The sequence below is a fragment of the Orussus abietinus genome, unplaced genomic scaffold (genome assembly GCF_000612105.2).
Source record: "Orussus abietinus isolate OABI.00-Male unplaced genomic scaffold, Oabi_2.0 scaffold7, whole genome shotgun sequence".
In the NCBI taxonomy this organism is placed as follows: Eukaryota; Metazoa; Arthropoda; class Insecta; order Hymenoptera; family Orussidae; genus Orussus; species Orussus abietinus.
The window spans coordinates 846,202-865,549 of record NW_019394453.1 but is presented as its reverse complement, the minus strand read 5'-3'; the positions used below and the strand labels follow the sequence as shown (position 1 = coordinate 865,549).

General features: G+C 43.0%; 1 protein-coding gene across 1 annotated transcript; it reads left to right on the top strand.

Annotated features, from left to right (window-relative positions):
• The first annotated feature begins 15,659 nt into the window (after nucleotides 1-15,659).
• Nucleotides 15,660-19,020, top strand: LOC105704031 (cytochrome P450 6k1). The gene is made up of 5 exons (XM_023432422.1): nucleotides 15,660-16,312; nucleotides 17,267-17,616; nucleotides 17,696-17,905; nucleotides 18,051-18,339; nucleotides 18,424-19,020. Exons 1-5 carry the CDS (start codon nucleotides 15,793-15,795, stop codon nucleotides 18,600-18,602), a joined length of 1,548 nt encoding a protein of 515 aa, XP_023288190.1. The 5' UTR covers nucleotides 15,660-15,792; the 3' UTR covers nucleotides 18,603-19,020.
• The last annotated feature ends 328 nt before the right edge of the window (nucleotides 19,021-19,348 follow it).

The following is a 19,348-nucleotide window of genomic DNA, read 5'->3' as shown; positions in this document are numbered from 1 at the left end:
CAATCAGGCCTCGGTCCAGTTTCCGGGGCGCCGGTGGCGCCCTCGGGTGGCGAGTTGACGAATCGATAGGCGGCCCGAGGAGACGCGAGGCGCGTCCGCTAGGGGGATTAGGGTGCGGCATCGGGGACGGGGTGAGGGGGGAGCAGGGTCGATGCAGCGCTGGACCAAGGTCCACTCTCACTTGCGGGGGGGCGGTGGGGCCGAGAGGAGGGGCTGTCCTAAGAGGGCGCCAGAGGGGCGCTAGTGGGTGGCAGTGGGAGGCGGTAGGAGGAAGGAGAGGGAGAGAGCCGGCGGTGAGAGCGAATCGAGAGCGAGAGTGAGATGGCTTTGAGAGATCCAAGGGGTGAGATGCCAAAGGGTTCTCCTCTCCCGGAGAAAGTGACCAGTGGTGCCCAACCTGAGCCCTAGGTGCTTTTCGGATAACGACGTTCCTCTCGTAGCCGAAGGGGAGTTTTTGCTCCTATACGCTTTTTAAAACGGTTTCTCTAAACTTTAGGTATCTCTGCCGTTTCCGTGAGTAGGGTGGATTAATTTTGCATGGTTTCCTTATTGTTTTTTTTTTTTTTCTAATTTTCAGGTCCGACGACTGGTTTTATTAACAACAGTTTGGGACCTTAAGATTTTTAGAGGCTGGGGGTGGAGAGGAGTCTTCTTTGATGCGAGATTAACAAATTTTCTTATTATACTTTTATATCGAAGGATTATGAAAAAATCTCTGTAAACGTTTTAGATTCGGAATTTCGAAGAACGTCTGGTTCGTAACTCGAGTCAAGGGTAATTATGTTGTATAAATAAATTGTTATTGTTGTTTGAAATGATAATCATTGTAGTGGTTCGTTTCCTCGCGAATTGTAGGCATGTGGCGTTTTGTATGGCGAAGGGAAATTACATGGGTTTGGTGGTTTCCCGATTTGTTGCGATCCTGGCATATCCTGACTCGTCCAGAAGGAGTCCCGGGAATAGTCAGGGAAAGAGACCAAGAGGGGAGGAAGCTCTCGGGCCGCGATATCGATTAGCAATGCTAAGCACGCCAATGTCCAGACCCTAAGGAGTTATCCTGCAAAGGTCCAAAAACCATGATCAAAGGTTCCTTTCCCTGAGATTGTTTAAACCAACATTCGGTCTAAAACATGTAATACAAAATCAGGGATTCTAGAAATAAGCTCATTCCCCAACCAAACAATTATAACTCGGGAATTCTAACAAACGACGAATTAAAATTTATTATAAGTCTCTGTTACCGCATGCAAGATGTAATTGCAAACCTGAAAGGCAACGTGCAATGAAGTTTGTTGCGGTTTGGATTTTCATTTATCGCAACACGGTTTCTTAACGTTGGAATTTGAACACTCGTAACATGCCAATTGCAGTCTCGGTACATGCTATCGATACCGATTGTGAGAATTCTGTTGTAATTTCCGGCCTCGTTCGCAGAGGAACGCACATTTAGCCCCGGCCAAACGATTCGCCTAGAAATCGCCGGCGGACTTTCGAAATCGAGAAACAAGTGAAAGCGATCGCGTGTGATCGCACGTAATTCTTGGGGCATTAAAAGAAGCATTAAAACCCGGTGCGTACGCGCTGGGCTAAGAATTACGTACAAATGGGGCCATTAAAAAGCCTCGAGTTATGACACAGGAAGTATTAGCCGAGTACCGCGAAATTCGCCCGAAACGGAGAGACGCGGACAATTGGCACGATAATTGGTGTAATTGAATCATGCAAGAACGAACGTGCCTAACCCGAAGTATCTCAAATCGATCGGCACTTTCGAATACTAACGATCCCTCGGTAAGTCAAATCGAGATCGAATTCCGGCGATAAAGCCAGCCCACCCTTCATAGGGGAAAATAATGAGATAACGATAGAAAGTAATTAAAAACGTTACTTGGAAAAAAAAAAAAAAACACTTCATTCCTAGCCGTCATACTTATTTATACTTCTCATTATCGATGTCACCCCTTATTGCCATTCCCCGTATCGGCATCCACATTTTTCATACGTTAAATTCTTTAGAAGACAATCAAACGAAGGAAGTTAATTCATTTCCAATAGAATTCCCGGGGGAGTCCATGAAGTCGAGGGCGAAGCTTTTTGGCGTTGCCCACCCTTCAGGTGTGCGAGGGCATTATTTTTCCCCTCTATTTGCAGGTATTTAGCGGCGACAAGAGTCGAGGGGCGACTGGGGGCGCGGAAATAAAAAAAAGGAGAGTGGAGACCGCTCATTTTTTGCAAAGCGAACCGTCGAATTAATTTCGCGGAGGATCGCCCCCGGAATTCCACGCGTCAGGGGCGACCCTCTAATTAAGTCAGCGGGCCTGGAGACACTTTTATCGGCCGGCCTGGCCAGAAATGGACAGCCGGAGAACGGAGAACGATTTTCGAGCCGCTTACGCGGCATTGTCGCGCACGACGGAAATCATAAACTTCACTCTCTCTCTTTCTCTCTCTTGTCCTGGAAGCGCACGTGAACGGGGATTAAAATCCTCCTCAGGACTCGAATTCGTCGCACGAACCTCAGTTATGCGACTAAGCCCGAATTCACTCGCGGTCCGTCATGTTTCTTACATCCCACGTATTTACGGATTTTGCGTTAAACTCGCAAAAACGAGGTTGACGTAGCTGCTCCAAATCGCTACCCGATCATCGATCACTCTACCGTGTAACCGAACGATGCCTCTTTGAGTCCTTTGTGGAGACGATTATTACCCGCAAAGCAGGGCCCATAAATTCAAATCGATAACGAACCCTGAATTTTTTATTTTATTTCAACGACGCGAAGTGATTCGTTTCAAAAGTAATTCTGGAAATTTAGTATAAGTACGGTTGAATGAATAATCTATTTTTTAGTAATATTTAAAGTCGGTTTAACCCTACCTGTCTCGTACTTCTATGGTCCATCTGCTCAGGATATATTATATACAGGGAGGGATATCTAGCGATTTAAGAATTTTCTTAGAAACAGGAATTTGATAAGACATTTCTTCTAAAGACGATGTTAATATCGATGATAAGCCAACCAAAATAATTAGACTCCTTCAGACTATAAATTCACGATGGCATTAAACTTTTAACATTAATCTTACCTTCAACGACATTATTCAATTCTTCCGAGGTACTTCTCGAATTTCTTTCATAAGAACCATAATGTAATACTAAATAGTCAATACTCCGGAGAAATTATAAGAGTTTTTTTTAACTTGTTAGTAACATTTTCCGTACCAATCCTACATTATATATACTCGTCCTTTTGCAACATACCTTTTACAATTTCATATCCAAGAACCCACGTTCTAATATAACAAATTTCCCCAAAAATGGAAAATCGCCGAGCCATTTCTTCCAGAAGCGATATTAACATCAATGAAAAGTGAGCTAAAACCATTGCATCGCAGACGATAAATTCACATGAACGTTAATCATGACACCGACGACGTTATACAATTCTTTTTCATTATACAAATATTTTTCAAATATCCTTCATAACAGTCATGATTTAATATAAAACAGTGAATCATCTACGTACATACAATTTCGTAATAACACTCCTTACCTACCCCACACTTCATATACTCATCTATCAGGAAACTCGGTAGAGTTTCGCGCCAAATACATGGGAATGCGCATGCGCGAATCTCTTTTACAATTAGAAATTCATAAGCCCCCACCCCAATTTTCGAATTTCCCCAGAAACATATATATATATTCGAGGACCCATTTCGTCCAGAAGCAGTACCGAGGGGCATTAACCCATTTGCATCATAGGAAAGTATGAAAAAAGGGTGCTTATCACCGAAATTTCAGGCTGAATGATAGCCACCAGTAAAATTGGGCGCATATATACGCTCTGATGTTAATGATCAGGAAAACTGAGCGTATAAATACTCTAATGATGCAAATGGGTTAAAACGCGGTAATACCGCGATTCCCTTAGGAACGAGTAACGTCGAGCGTCTTGCGGGGGTGTCGAGGGGTGCGGGGACCAAGAAGGTGAATTTCGGAGCGCGATGTCCGGCCTGGTCCAGCCGTGGCCGGAGATGCGAGTATTGATCTCGGGCCTCTCCCTCGCCCCGCGTCGTCTCCTTCGTCTCTTCCTCCTTCTCTTCTGCCTTCGCGAACAACCCCTACGTGTTCCTGGGGGTCGAGCAGGAGGGTCGGTTCCGTTCGCGGGGGGCAAAGCCACCCTCCGCCCCCCAGGGGGTGGCCGGCGTCCACCGAGCCGAGCTGCCCCAGAGCGAGGGCCACGCGCGTCCACTCTCGCTCCTCCACCTTTTCCTCCGAGCTTTCCTCCGGCTTTTCCTCCGCCTCGGCATCCTCCTGCGCTCGGATGAGCTCCAGGGGTGCTCATCTCCAGGAAACGGTACATGACCTCCCCCTGGAGTCGAAAGCGAGAGTGACCTTCGGGTTACAAAATGGGGGAGGAAATGAAGTATGGGGGGAGGGGTTTCGCAACCTTTTCCGGGGGAGGCTGGAGAGGAATGGGAGTTAGAGGGAAGTTCTGATAAGGGCTGCTTTTTAGAGAGGGACGTGACGGATGAAAGGGTGAATTGGATGAATATTTCGGAGACGAGGTGTTTACGGAAGATCTAGGGTAGGGGACGTGGGGTTGGTTTTGGTCCTTCTGGATTTCCTGGGGGTTTTGTTATTGTTATTCTTTTTTTTTTGGGATTCTTCAAGAGAGGGATGGACGGTGGCGGTTCTCATCGCGAGGCAGGGAAATTGGATTTTATGCTGGAAATTGAAAGTGAGAGTGATCGTGGCTTTGTCGTGAAGTATGTAGAGAGGGACAGTGGTTAGGTTCTTAGTCTTGGGGCGAAGAAGATATTGGAGGGGTGGAGGATGATAGGCAGTTGACGTTTCGGCAATATGAGCTCTCTTGGAAGAATTACGTACTTTGTGGGATTTTATAGACTCTGGGAATCCTGGGGAGGGAGTGAAGTTCGAAAGTGGCTCATCTTCGGGAAGTTACAACGCGGCTACGGGTTCTATAACACCTAATCGCGGATAGAGAAACCTAGGAAAAAGGGGACTTCATTTTGGGACGGAAAGAACATTCCGTCCAAAACGTTGATGGATTATTTTTGGTCCACTCTTTCTCGAGGGGAAGAAATCGGGAGCCTAGACCAGAGCTCCGCAGCTTCATCCCCAAGTAATTCCCGAATGTCATTCCCCGAGTCCTTTCCGTGACCACCCGCTGTTAAAGAGCTTCAGGGTCGAGACCTTCCACGACGACCTTGAGTTCCCTCAGGATGATGGCGTCACTTTCTAAGACGTTCAAAACTACCTCGAAGGACCATCACCTTCAGGTCAATTTCCTCCGGGATCGTCTCGACGTATCTCCACTTCCTAGGATCGTGATAAAAATCTGCGAGGTCGTTCTGGGTCTTGGACAAAAGGTCGATATTAATTTATAGCTCATTGGGGTCCCCGGATTCCCAAGGAAGTGAAACCTTTCCAGGAGAAGGTAGCTCCAATTTTCCAGCATAATCCAGGAACGTGCTGGACCAAAATCTCCAGGATAAGGTGCTTCTCCTCAATCTCCATCTCTTCAAGGTCAGAGCCTTCCACGTCGACGACCTCCCAGGACAACGGCGTCTCTTTCCAATTGTACCAAACTACCCCGAAGAAACACCATCCCCGGATGAATAACCTCTAGAGTAATCTCGACGTATCTCTAAATACTAAAATCCCGATAAAAATCTACAACGCCGATCTGGGTCTTGGACAAGAGGTCGATATTAATTTATAGCTCGCCAGGTTTCCCTAGGTCCTCGGGAAAGTGAAATCTTCCCAGGCGAAGGTGGCCCCAATTTTTCGGGAGGGTGTCCATGTCTCGAGGCGACTCTTCCGGGTGTCCGGGAGGATCTAGGGATCCTCTGGACCGAAATCTCCAGGATAAGGCGTCTCTCCTCCGGCTATCTCTTCGGGATGACCTCGAGAGGTCGTTGCCGCCGGGGGTGGAAGAAAAATGGCGGGGAGCCAGGAACCTACCCCACGTGCCATCAGTCATCGCCCGGAACGATCTACCCTCGGCTTCACCCTTCTGTAACTGATCTACCGACCTCACTTCGCGAGGAAACTCACCTCGGTTAGGCGAGGCGCACCTGACGCCTCCGAGGCTCTCTCTTCAAGGTCGGCCGAAGCATTATTTCGGTCCTGCTATAAATCAAACGCGGTTATACCGCGATATGATTTTCTCCTCGAGGTGCTCCTCCAGGTATTCTTGCAGCTAATACAGGCTGATTCATTTCTCTTGTCGCTGTTGGCGTCAAGGTGGAGAAATATCCCTCAGGCGCTAATCTGCGCCTCTTCCTGTCGTCGTAGGAAATCGAGGTACCGATACTAGCTCCAAGTGTGATTACACGTACCCCCATTTTTGCACCTGTCGAAAACCGATTCTTAATCTCATTTGGAAGTCACTAATTTCGCTGAATTTAAATTAAAAAATTATCTATATTTAATTTTCCATAGACTAGGATCATAGAATTATATTTATTATATTTCTCTGGTGAAACTTCGATGACTGAGATTAAAGAAAGTTGTCTGGTAAGTGTCCTGTGTATGGTTTTGTTGTTATATAACATTTGCGAAATGTAGTGCTAGACGTTAATACAAATGTCAAATAGCAAATCGATCTAATGGTTGCTATCACGAATGTTAAATAACAGCTAACACGACTACGATTTAGGTGGATTGTACGTATCTGGCAACTTTCTCCTACATTTCAAAAGTACGAGGCTAACTACAGGTCGTTACAGTGAAATTGTGCTGTTGTGATAATTATTAAATATTAAAAAAAAATTAATAGAAGGAAGACGTAATTACCTCAAAGAGATATTTATTTTGCTCTTCAAAGAAATAATAATATTCTGTAAAGTTTAGTGAAACCCGCGTTTAATTGCAGTAAATATCGGTGGAATATTTAATGCGATCTATAAAAAAAAATCGTTCTTTATACACAGAAACTTAACTTACTTATTCAAGGAAATTATTTCCTTGAATGGACTTAAAGAAATGAAACGTAGTTGCGATTTCTCACTTTATTATTTTAAGATATGAAGTGCTCGACAAATGCAGCGCATCACAGTTGAACATTCGGCGTTTTTGAGTGAAGACTATATTTCATTTATCTTATGATGCAGTTTCTTTAGCCGCATTCAAAGAAATCATTTCATTGAAAGAGAAACATTCTTTTCTCAGTGCAAGAACGCGAAGATGGAGTTAAACGGGCTCGAACGGCTTATGCAGTTTACGCGGGAAGGTTAAATGGTGGGATGCAAATTGGCCATCAGGTTGTCATCCCTGATCTCGAGTCTGGGAACTCCCAGCATCCCCTAAGAAGCCCGAAAAATCCGGACCTGAGCATCTCTGCCAGGAGGGAGCCGGCCCGGCGCCCCAGTCTTCGAGACTTTGACCCACATCATATCGCTCGTTTTTGCTCTGCTTGGCTCCTTCCACGTTCCTTCGCCGCCCCCGCAACACTATTATCTTAATCCTATACATCCTCTTTAAGATGTTCTTCGGCGTCTTTGCACCCTCCGACCCGAAGAATCCCCAACAAGCCGCGGCGTGTCACTCTTCACCCTGAGAATTCGGCGCCTCCGCCTCGACCTCCACCTACAAAAAGTGAACAAAATGTCTCTGAACCTCCCCCGAATATTTTCACGCGAAGAACATGCTCCCTGCATTGAATTCAACGACTGGGAAATAAAGACAGAGCCGTGAAACATTTGCGAAAAAAAAAATTAGCAGGTCGGGACAGATCGGACATGACTGGCGAAGAAGTGTGAGAAAAATGGGAGACTTCAATGCGCGGAATTAATGGGGCAAGAATTGCTGCATTCTCGTCCACATCCGCTTAACGACTGAGTCGGCCGCCAGACGTGGGAAATGTCAATGAACCTCCGGGTATATTAATTCGAAATTTTTTCCCAGCTCGAATTTATCATCGACTTCTTGGGCGAGACTCGACCGAGGTCTGGCGCGGCGTTCGCGGAAGAGCGGATTTACAGGTTCGGGCAATAAATAAGGAAACGCGAGGGCCGAAGTCGCCGTATACAATGGGTGGTCCGTGGAAGAGCAGGTGGAACAATCGCGAAGACGAACGGCAAACTCGGCTAATTAATTTTCAATCTCGAAATCGGCCCGAGGCCGCTTTTAGGCCGGGTTGCGCAAAGCCCGCGCGAACGAGGCGAAGGTGGCGTCGCCGATGCCTCGGATCGATCTCGGGTGCGTGGATATGGCATAAATTAAATTAGCATAATTTCGGCTTTGACAACAAAGTAAGCCGCTGCAGCGTGAGAACCCGCGGGAATACCTCGGAATCCTGACGTACGGCTTATCATTAAGTCGCTGCCGAGGGGAGTTTGCGGCGGCGACGAGCGGAGAGGGTCGTTGTCACGCAACTTCTTTCCTCGGTTTTCCTTTTGCCATTTCTTCGCGGCCTTTGTGCCCCCTCGGTACCTAAGTGAAAGTAAACACTCTGAGAATGCCCTTTCGGCACGAAGATGCGAGTCGCCGGGGTGGGTGCATCGCTCTTCTCTCGGAGGTATCGTTGGGTGACTTCGGGGTGTTCTAGAGAGTAAGAGAAATGAAGATATTTATAATATACAGAAATACGGACAAGGTTCAAATAAGCACTCTAAACATGAAAATAAAAAGTAATTCAGGTCTCCGAGAGGATCTGCTAAAAGTAAGATGTTTAATTTGCCGTTAAAAGATATAAAAAGTAAGATGCTTCATTTATCGACTCGTAAAGAACTTCCATGGCGCTTAATACAGCTTTTAGAAGCCAGGGGAAAACCGACTAATTGAAATTAATTTACCAAGTGACGCTTAATTATAAATTGAGTTAAGTAATTGCAATTACCATGGAAAGTGAAGTCGGCGATTCTCCTAACATAAGTGGCAAGTAAACACCCCAGAAATGACTTTTCGGCCCCAAAATACGAGACACCGGGGTGGATGTCTCGTTTTTCCCTCCGAGAGCCCCATCGGATGACTTCGGGGTGTTCTAGGGAGTAAGAGAGAGCGGAATGTATATGTGAATATCAACTACGGGGCAATGTTCAAGTAAGTACTCTGTGTAGGAAATAAAAAATAAGATCCTTAATTTACAGGCCTTTAAGAGGAGACGCCGCGCGGCGCCTAATGGAGCTTCTGGAAGCAAGTAGGAAAACGATTAATTGAAATTAATTGACCAAGTGACGCTTAATTATAAATTGAGTTAAGTAATAGGAATTATCATGGGAAGCGAAGTCGGCGATTGGAGTCGTCGAGCGGATCTGCGGCGATTCGCGCGCCCATCGACGTCGAGGGCTCTTCTCCTCCGAGTCGGTGGAATGCGCCATATTTGTATCTCCGGCTCATAAAGTTCTAGTTTCAGGAGGTGAGCGAGCGTTAAAATCCCCGACTCTAAAGACGGCCGCAGGCCACTCGGCGAGGAAGATTAATAAAAAGCAGAAGAGAGCGCCGACCACCAATGGTTACCAAGGTCCCTTACGCGGATTGACCAACATTTTTGCGGCGAGGAGGAATTCGCGTTCCGCCTGCGTTGCGGCGGGAGATTAAAAATCGCGTGGGAGGTGGAAGAGAACGGAAAGAGGGAGAATCCCGATGGCGAATGGGGGAGGGAGCGAGAGGGAAGAGGCCAGAGGCTGCCGTGGGAGGGAAAGTGTTTGTTTTACAGCATCTTCCTCGGGGTGATCCCCTGCTGCGTGAAATTAGCCCATCCGCGCCGACCTATCCTCTTCCACGAGGAAAAGGATAGGTCCCTTTCGAGGAAGGAAACCTCGATCGCCACGAGGAAGAAACTCCCGTTCACAGGATATTAGCTTATTCGCAACCACCTCCTGCAACCGGAACGCTTTTGCGATGAGATGAACTACCCGCTTCCGAAGGGTCCGGTTTTGCTGCCTTTCCGGGGGCTCTGTAATTAAACGTTATCATTTAATATACCAAGGCAATGGAGCGCTTGTTACAACGAACGAAGAACTTCCTACCTATTGAGAGAGAATTGTAATGAAAATGTGATAACTTCTTAAGAATTTTTAAAGATATATAACCGACAATTTCTTACTGCCAATTCGAGCATCCAGGACGTTGGGGACTCAGCCTCTCTTTCCGCACCTTCAATTATTTATCGTTATCAAATAATGTACCGAGGAAAAGAAGCGCTCGTTGTAACGAAAGGAGGATTCGCCACTTCTAGATACAGAATTTCAACGAAAGCTTCAACAATTCTTTAACCAAAACTCGCTGTTACCAGTGGTTTCAGTCTTTAAACCGTTGCGTTGCGAGCTTCTCTCTCCTTTATTTATTCATTAGATACCTTAAACAATAAATATACGGGGAACGTTAATGATCATTTTGCAAGTATACATAATTCTTGTTCAATTTTTCTTCACGTTAAATAGAATTTCAGTTGATCATTTAATCCGTAAACGCTGCACCCCCTTGCGCCGCGGATGGGAACCACCGGCGTCCCGCGTCGGTACGGACGAATTCTGTTGTATCGGGCCAAATTTTGAGCAATTTCCACGCCCCCACATGGCGCGGCACATGCATTAAACATCCCGCACACGTCTCAGAGTGATCTGCAGGGGACGTAACGTAAACTGGATCCTGGTTTCGGCTGCCGAACGATATGCACGTGTGCGCTCACGGTATGTACATAATATGTAACATAATGCGCGGTGCGGTATCAAAGCACGGCTATCGGGTATCATTAAACGTAATGGCCTAGGAAAGGTTTGATTAACCATCTCATGCGTAACTCATGAGGCGGTGGAAGTCATCGAGTACTTATTACACCATTATCGAATTTTAACGGTTAATATTAGCATTGCTTTGCTATTACCTTTATTATCGAGTTACAGGTAACTGGAGCCAGGCAATCGGCGGAGCAAGCTTCATCCAATCACTAGGTGCTCTCGGAAATTTTGTACATCACGTTTGGAAGATGAGTTTGGGTAACCGAAGTGTGGCTTTTTACAGTTTTACATATTTTCTTTTTTATATAAATTTTAAAATGCATGAGTGTTTTGTAATATGTCAGGTGATTTCATTGCAGAGGCATCTGACGGGGAAGGGCGTCAATACAAAGAAGTTCGTGGTGAATTTGGTCGATAACTTACTAGCGAGAGCCTGTTTTACCTACGTAATGATCTCTTCCTTACCGTCGTTATCAATGATAAATAGTTTACTTTATGGTGTACATCCTAATATCGTTTGAGGTCGCTCTTAGAATTGTTGTTTAAATATCTCTTTCGGTAATATAAATAATTGTTGTTTCCGTAAGCTTAATTTTAGGTAAAGGGTATTAAATACGGTTTTGTCCACTTTTTATCAGAAATCTCAGGTGGATACGGTCAATTTCATCATTCACAGGATATCGTTAATAATATCAATTCGTTTCCCTGCGCATTCATTAACAACCTATACACTTTTGACTAATTCTAATCGGCATTGAAAATAGGACTTTAGTTTGCAGGTAACTGATTTTGTTCGAGTGCAGCACTTGGAAATGCAAATTGTATGTGGTGCACTGTAATAACACTGGTAATATTGTAATTGCAGTGCGCCTCAATAATCGAAAAACTGACGCAACGTCTTACACAATATCTCAACGGGGAAATAGATAAGCACGCGAAAGAAATATATCTTGACATGCAGATGGACAATTAACACATGTCAACGAGCCACTCATGGAGACACTTGTACATAATCGAGTTAAAAACTAAGACATGACTAATCAAATTCATGACTTGTTCGGAATATAGAATACAAGAAGGGTAATATATCAGCATGGCCGGCGCTTGAAGCTCTTGGGAAAATTATCGTATGGACTTAAGCTGTTATAAAAATTTCACATATATGTACCAAAACGTCAACATATGTATACAACTTTTCTGTAAACTGGGTACACCGAATAATTTGAAACTTTAACACATGATTACGGAGGTCCTGACGAAGGTCTTGACACTCGTAAAATTTCATTTTTTTCGGAAAACATTTGGTATTTACCCCGGAAAAGAACCGAAAAGGGAATGTTTTTTTTCTTCGATTAGGTGCTCCGTAACCACGTGTTAAAGTTTCAGAACATTCGGTGCACCCAGTTTGTAGAAAAGTTTAATACATATTTTCACATTTTATATGTACAGGATGACCCTTTCATATAACCTTAATCAGTTTAATATTCCTCAGTATATGTGAGAAATACGAGGAAGTCCTAACCGACTTGCAAATCTTGCGGTCGACGTTCGGGTGATCCCAAAAGGATATAAAATTCGTCTCGAGCGCCATCTTGCGCTGTTTCTTTTCTCAACCCTTTAGGTCTTCTTTACCTCGATAATGGCTCGTTCCATCTCGGCCGAGTTACACCGTTACCGAGAAGCCAAGATATCTGGCAAAGGCGGTCATTTCCGAAGTCATTAATTGCGGCCGCGACGATCTGGGGGAACGTGCGTGCCTGGATTTTCCAATAACATTCGTGCCGAATAATGAGCGGCTTGTCGGGCAGAATTGCAACAAGTAATAGTAAGCCAGTAGTATACCGTGCGTCAGTAAATGACACGAATAATAATTCCGAGTCACGCGAATTCCCGTGCACCGCGTCCGGGAAGGGGCGCAGCTCCGGCGAAAAAGAATATTAAGAGGCAAAAACGGTACGGGGGAGAAAAAGTGGGGGAATCGCGAAAATCGCACGCCACTCGAGGGGCACTTAGCTCGCAATTACAGTCGAATCCTCGCGAGGGCCGATTGTATTTCTATGTAACCGATTAGGGAAAGATGAAACGGATACCGATCTTTCCGCTGAACGGTCGCCGGATACATTTTAGAAGCATTTCAGGTATTAAGCCGTGCGATTCGCCGAATAAGCGTGCCGATTTGCGCCACTCCGCTGTCCCGCTTTTGCACGCCTTTTTGCATCCCCACACCTGCGCACCTACGTGGCATACGTGTACACCTGCTTTCTCAATTGTCCACCGAAGTATCCCTTTCTGAAATAAGGCACCAAATTGAATACCAAATGTACTTTATGTTAATAAATATAAATTTTTAACGGGGAAAAAGGATGATTTCTTTACACACCCTTACAGTTGTTTTGGACATATTGACGTATGACTTTTGTTTGTACTATTTCTATTTCACTTGGAATAATTAATCCCGAGAATAATCTACTAACGATAGCGGAACATTTTACGCATATTGAGACAGAAAATTGAACTTTCGTAGTAATTAATTATAAATTTAATTATAAGAATAAATTAATTTAAATTATTATTATTACCGAAATGTTGGGAATCTTGTTCGTCATTATCTTTTTATGGTGCAGATGTACCTGTGACCTGTAATCTTGTGTAGAGACAGGTAACATCGGTGCCGAGAAAAATATTCAATCGGCGAATAATTATACACGTATAATGAATATTTTAATAGGAGGCTTACCGTGTGTCGAAAAAAGGGAACTTGCGAAAATTGCACCTCTTTCGAACCACTTAACTTGAAATTACGGTCGAGTCTTAGGAGGTTGGACTGTATATTTCTATGTAACCAATTAGTCAGAGATGAAACGGGCACCGACATTTCCGCTGGTCAATGGCCGGATACATTTTGAGTATTTTGCGTATTAAGTCGGGTAATTCGCAGAAAAAGCATGCCTTCCCCGGTATGCCTTCGCAGTTTTTATAAGGCCGACCTGTATTTCCTTTTGCATCTCTGGTATCACGTTTTCCAGACAATTACGAAGACGTGAAAGTCCCGGCTGTAACTTGTCAAATTTAACGAGTTATTTTTCAACGATAACAGGTTTCCCCGGCCTGATTATTACTCTAGCACGTCTATATTCTCGCGATAATTACCGTTCCATTATATAAATCGGGTTGGCCTTTTTCAAGGAACGGCATTTATTTATTGTTGCACCAACAGGAATATTCCAGTGTAACTATTTTTAGTTCCATTCCTGGTTTACGTCTTCCCCTTGTATGACGATTAATTTTCCTTATTCGTATTTTTACCCACATCTGTGGTTATCGTATATTGTTTAAAATGTCTCCAAATTTCACCCATCTGTAGTATACAAAGTTACGCCGAAATTACAAATTTGATATGACGATTGCAAATTAATGCGCAACATTTATACATTTACGAACAAGCCTCGAATTTTTGACGCTTTATCGCGAATGTTGGAGTCTACTTGCAAAATCATAAAATCTGTATTTCGTAACAATGAATGACTCGGAAGCATCTACAAGTGTATTATAAATTTAGTATACGGAGTTTAAATAAAACTTCCAGTTCCATGAATTAATTGCAGTGTTTCCTTTAAAGTGTTGATTAATTAAATTAAATCTCTAGAGATATAAATGTTCGCGGAGACGCTCCGTAAGCATATGAAGGAAATAGTTATTTTGTTATCGTTAACATACTTACTCATGCAGATTCATCCAGCTTGGGCAACTGCGCACATCGGACTTTGTTGTCTTTATTTAATTCCCCGACAATCTTGAATCGTATTTTTTTCTCATATCTTCGAACCCGTGTCATAAACTAGCAACGCTGTCGGCAACATTAATCGCTTCTCTCAACTAATGCCAGCAACACTGACTACATAATCGCGAGGTTCGTCGTATCCCTAGTAGAATAGAATAATTTCTAAATATTTCTTTGCAATCTTTGCTAAATATCTCAAGCGACAGATTTTCTAAGATTTCTTGTAGATTTCATTCGAAGATATTTGAAATATTTCTTGAAAATCTCAATGACATATTTAGTTTCTATAATTTACAAACATATAGAGAAATATATTTTTAACTTATTAACATAAGAAAAATACATCTTTTACTTAACGACTATTATCGGACACTTCATTTGGTGTCAAAAAACACGAGAAATTTTTCTAATATTTTCGTTCCGCTATTTCATTACTGGAGAAATCATCTGGTAGAAAAATATTATGAAAACACATGGAGGTAATATTATATAAATATTATAGAGATAATATTCTACAGTTAACGTTTTGCGAATATTTAAAATGTCTGCTAAATATTTACAAAATGTACGATATTCGTTAAATATATAGAAAATATAGGTCAAATATTTTGCGCTACTAGGGATCAGTCAGGGCAGTCGTTGCTCTGTCAACTTCTATCGATAAACCCTGATAATTCGCCATCCCACCACGGGGAGTCACGATGATGAAGAGGAAATAAGAAAAAAAAAATTGACACTCGTTATGCTTAATCCGCGATCCGAGTTTCCTCATAGTTGGCGAAACCCATTCAGGGTGCATTGGGCCATTGAGAACAACAAAGCACCTCCACAGATGCGAACATCGTGCACATACAAATTACGCTAAAATCGTGGAATTCCAACGCGGATTTCGAATCTGGGAATTTCTTCACGTCGCGGATCCGATATCTTATCGCACCTCAAAATTTACATTACGACTGATCTCCGTGCTGGTTTATTTGCATGGAGACCGCTCAGGTCATAGGACACTTCCCAATCGGGACGGTAACATATTAACGATAATTAACTGTATTCGCGTTAACAATATCAAGTATGGTAGACCGAAAGTGGGGGAAATTGCACAATTCCCGAGGGACGGAGCTCGATAAATGCGAACAATTCCAGAAATTTATTCGAGTCCGCGACCGATATCGAACGTGTATTTCTCAAGGCACTTCTTCGAGTGCTGGATAAATCCGAAAATAATTCGGGTACTGTAATATTTGTCGAGGAGATAATTTCCTCGATTTTAGGCTCCGATCCGTGGAAGAGGCTGCCAAGATGGCGGTGATCTCTAATTATTGGGGTCTCGATGGGATTATCCTTCTCTTCGCCGCCATTGTTGCGGCGTACTTCTACATGACGAGGAAGTTCAATTATTGGAGGAAACGCGGCGTTTTGGAGGTCCCACCTTCCCCCTTTCTCGGGAATTATTCCGATTGTTTGTTTATGAAGAAATCCCCGGGGGAGTTCCTCAAGGATCTTTATGACAGAGGAGAGGGGGCCGATTGTGTTGGGTTTTATATTTTTGACAAGCCCGCCTTGCTTGTCAGGGACCCTGGGTTGATCAAGCACATCCTTATCAAAGACTTCAACTACTTCATGGACAGATTTGTCACCTCCGGGGAAGATGACAGACTTGGTGCTGCCAACGTCTTCCTCCTTAAGAGTCCTGCCTGGAAAACCGTCAGGACCAAGTTGTCACCCATTTTCACCTCCGGGAAGCTGAAGAAGATGTTCGAGCTGATGACTGATATCAGCGAAGACCTTCATACGTACCTCGAGTCTTGCAATTTAGAAGGTAGATTAAACTTCAATTACTTGTTGAATTATATCTTGACTGGATTGTCGTTTGATTGAAAATGAGTATAATATTATAAATAGTTCATTGAATTTATTACAGTCAATAGTATGATGTCAAACATTCCCGCAAACTGCTACGTTTCCTAATAGATGTCTATGATCTAATCTAAGCAAGTAGCTTGTTCTCTTTGACATTTTTTTTATGAACGTTGATTGAAGCTATGCATTTGCAAATAATACCCCTAGAGGAAACCAACAAATACGTCGTGTGCAATTTGATAAAGATACTCACAGATTGCCTGAAATTTTTAATTCAGTTTCTGGATTAAACGTACGTGCAAAGCAGATGGAGAAATTTGCCCGTAATAAGGCATAATAAACATCGATTCGAAATTAAATGTCATCAGTAAAAATGCGGCAGTATTTGACATAGTCTGAATAGGGACAGTTACTACCGCTGATTTTGTACTTTCATCGCGATTTTAATGTTCAAGTGAAAATACGAATCGGCGAGAAAGACACGCCATTATGAACCAGTGGTTACTCGATTTGCGCAAATATCGATGTGCAAATTGGACCTCAGTCTATTTCTCATGAAATGTCTTCAATATCACCTGCAGACACGCAGTCGATTAATCGTGGAATATTTACAAAACGTTTGTATCGTGCCATGCAAATACGGACGATAATGCAATGCTTCCTTCCCAATTACCGAGAAATCCGAATTCATTAATTTTGATTTCCACGTCACTTGAAAAGATGTTTATAATTTATTTACCCACGAATCTATGTCATGTCTATATTTACCCCTTGAGATACCAAGTTCACGATTTTAATAGGCAATGAACGAGTTTCCGAAGAGAGGGAAAACAGAAAATCTGAAAAAGGAGGTGCAATATTATGCTGTACTGATATTCATTTCTAATATGTACAATATACACGATTTTTCTAGGTGAAGGACGAGTTATGGAACTAAAAGACGTCTGCGCAAAGTTTACCACAGACCTGATCACCACGATTGCGTTTGGTGTTAGAGAGAACTCCTTGAACAATCCTGATGCCGAATTTCGCAAATGGGGAAAACGGATGTACTCTTTCACCGTTTTACGGGGGTTTGAGTTGACGTCGCTTTTCTTCATCCCCAAGCTGGCAAAGTCGCTTAATTTCTCATTTTTCGAGGAAGGCAACACGAGATTCCTCACGTCCACTTTTTGGAGCACCATAAACGAGCGCATCAAGTCAGGTGCTAAAAGAAACGACTTAATCGACCTTCTGATACAGCTGAAGAACAGCGGACAAGAAGTCGACGGTTTCAGTGAGTATTTTTTCTTATATCATACAATATATAAAATTAAACACAAAACCCAGGATCAATCGGTAGAACCGCATATTCCTAATCAACAACAATGGNGATGGGGATGATTTGGTAGCCCAAGCTGCAGTATTCTTTACAGCTGGTTTCGAAACGTCATCAACGGCAATTTCCTTTACTCTCTACGAACTGGCCTTGCAACCAGAGATCCAAAACCGGCTCAGAAAAGAAATCCACGAGGCTCTAGAAGAGAATAATGGAGAAATAACCTACGAAATGGTGGGATTTCATAAATTCAGTGAATACAGGAAAATCGGCAAGGAGCGCTAGCTTTTACCAAACAGTACTTAATTAAAGAAAATTAGTGATGCGAGTTTATGACCTCATATGCCTGTATATCTCCGAAAGACAATGATATTTCCAGGTGGTCAATCTTCCTTATCTGGACATGGTGGTTTCGGAAACTCTGAGGAAGTTCCCACCGTTACCACTTTTGGACAGAGTAACGGCTGCAGATTATAAAGTCCCGGACAGTAATTTGATAATCGAGAGAGGTACACCGATTTTCATCCCATTGCTGGGACTTCACGCGGATCCCGAGTATTTTCCAAATCCCGAGCTATACGACCCTGAGAGATTTTCCGATGTAAATAAAAGAGCTAGAAAACCTTGCATCTATATGCCCTTCGGCGACGGACCCCACAACTGCATCGGTAAATTTCCTCTCCTTTTTTTTAAACAATAATTTTCGTTTCTTCGGTAGTGAATCTTATTATCAGTGTTTTATTTTATCACAGGTCTTCGGCTGGGACTTATACAAAGTAAACTGGGCCTGATCAATATATTATCCAAATACGCAGTGTCCGTCTGTGAAAAAATGCCAGTCCCCCTCAAATTGAATCCTAAGGGATTAATAACCACATCATTAGATGGAATATTTCTAAATATGCGGAAACTGACAACCGAGGCTAGCTGATAACATCGAATGCAAAAAGGATGCAAATAATCATCGACTGAGAGACCCTTCGAACCGGTGATCTGACAAAATTTTTACATTTCATCGAACTGTTCAACATTCGTTATATATGTAACGATGCTATTGATTGAACACAAAGAGAAATGTAATTTCTCAGGGTGAACTTTCAACTGTCTCTCGTGTGAATACATAATTATCCAATTATCAGTTATACAGTATCGTAATCATTGAGCTGTGATTTATTCTTAAAGCAGGCATTACTCCGAGTGTAACACCCAGTAGTCATTTAATGTGATAAAGACACTATATGTAATTCATTTTTATTTCCTATGAATTCAGTAATGCATTGATTAAAAGAATGCATCATTAACAATATTTGTCGAAGTTGAGCTGTATATAATAAATATTAATACTTCGTCGCGCACAATCGACAGTCTAAATTTCCTCTAAGGTGGCGAAGCCTCTTCAGTGTGTATAGAATGTCACCAGAAACAATGTACCTCTACAAAAATGAAAATGATGTACACGGACAAATTGCGCGGACATTCATTGAACATTATCTCGGATATCGAATTCGGGTATCCTTTCATATTTTTGGTCTTATTGTCGGAGGACAGGCTTAACATTACGCCCGAACGGCATAATGGATTCCTTCCGACAAGGCCGTTTAGATGACAAGATGCTTGTTACATCGCGACAATAGAGTGTTAGCTATAATTAGGCGTATTCCTGTTAACAACATCGTA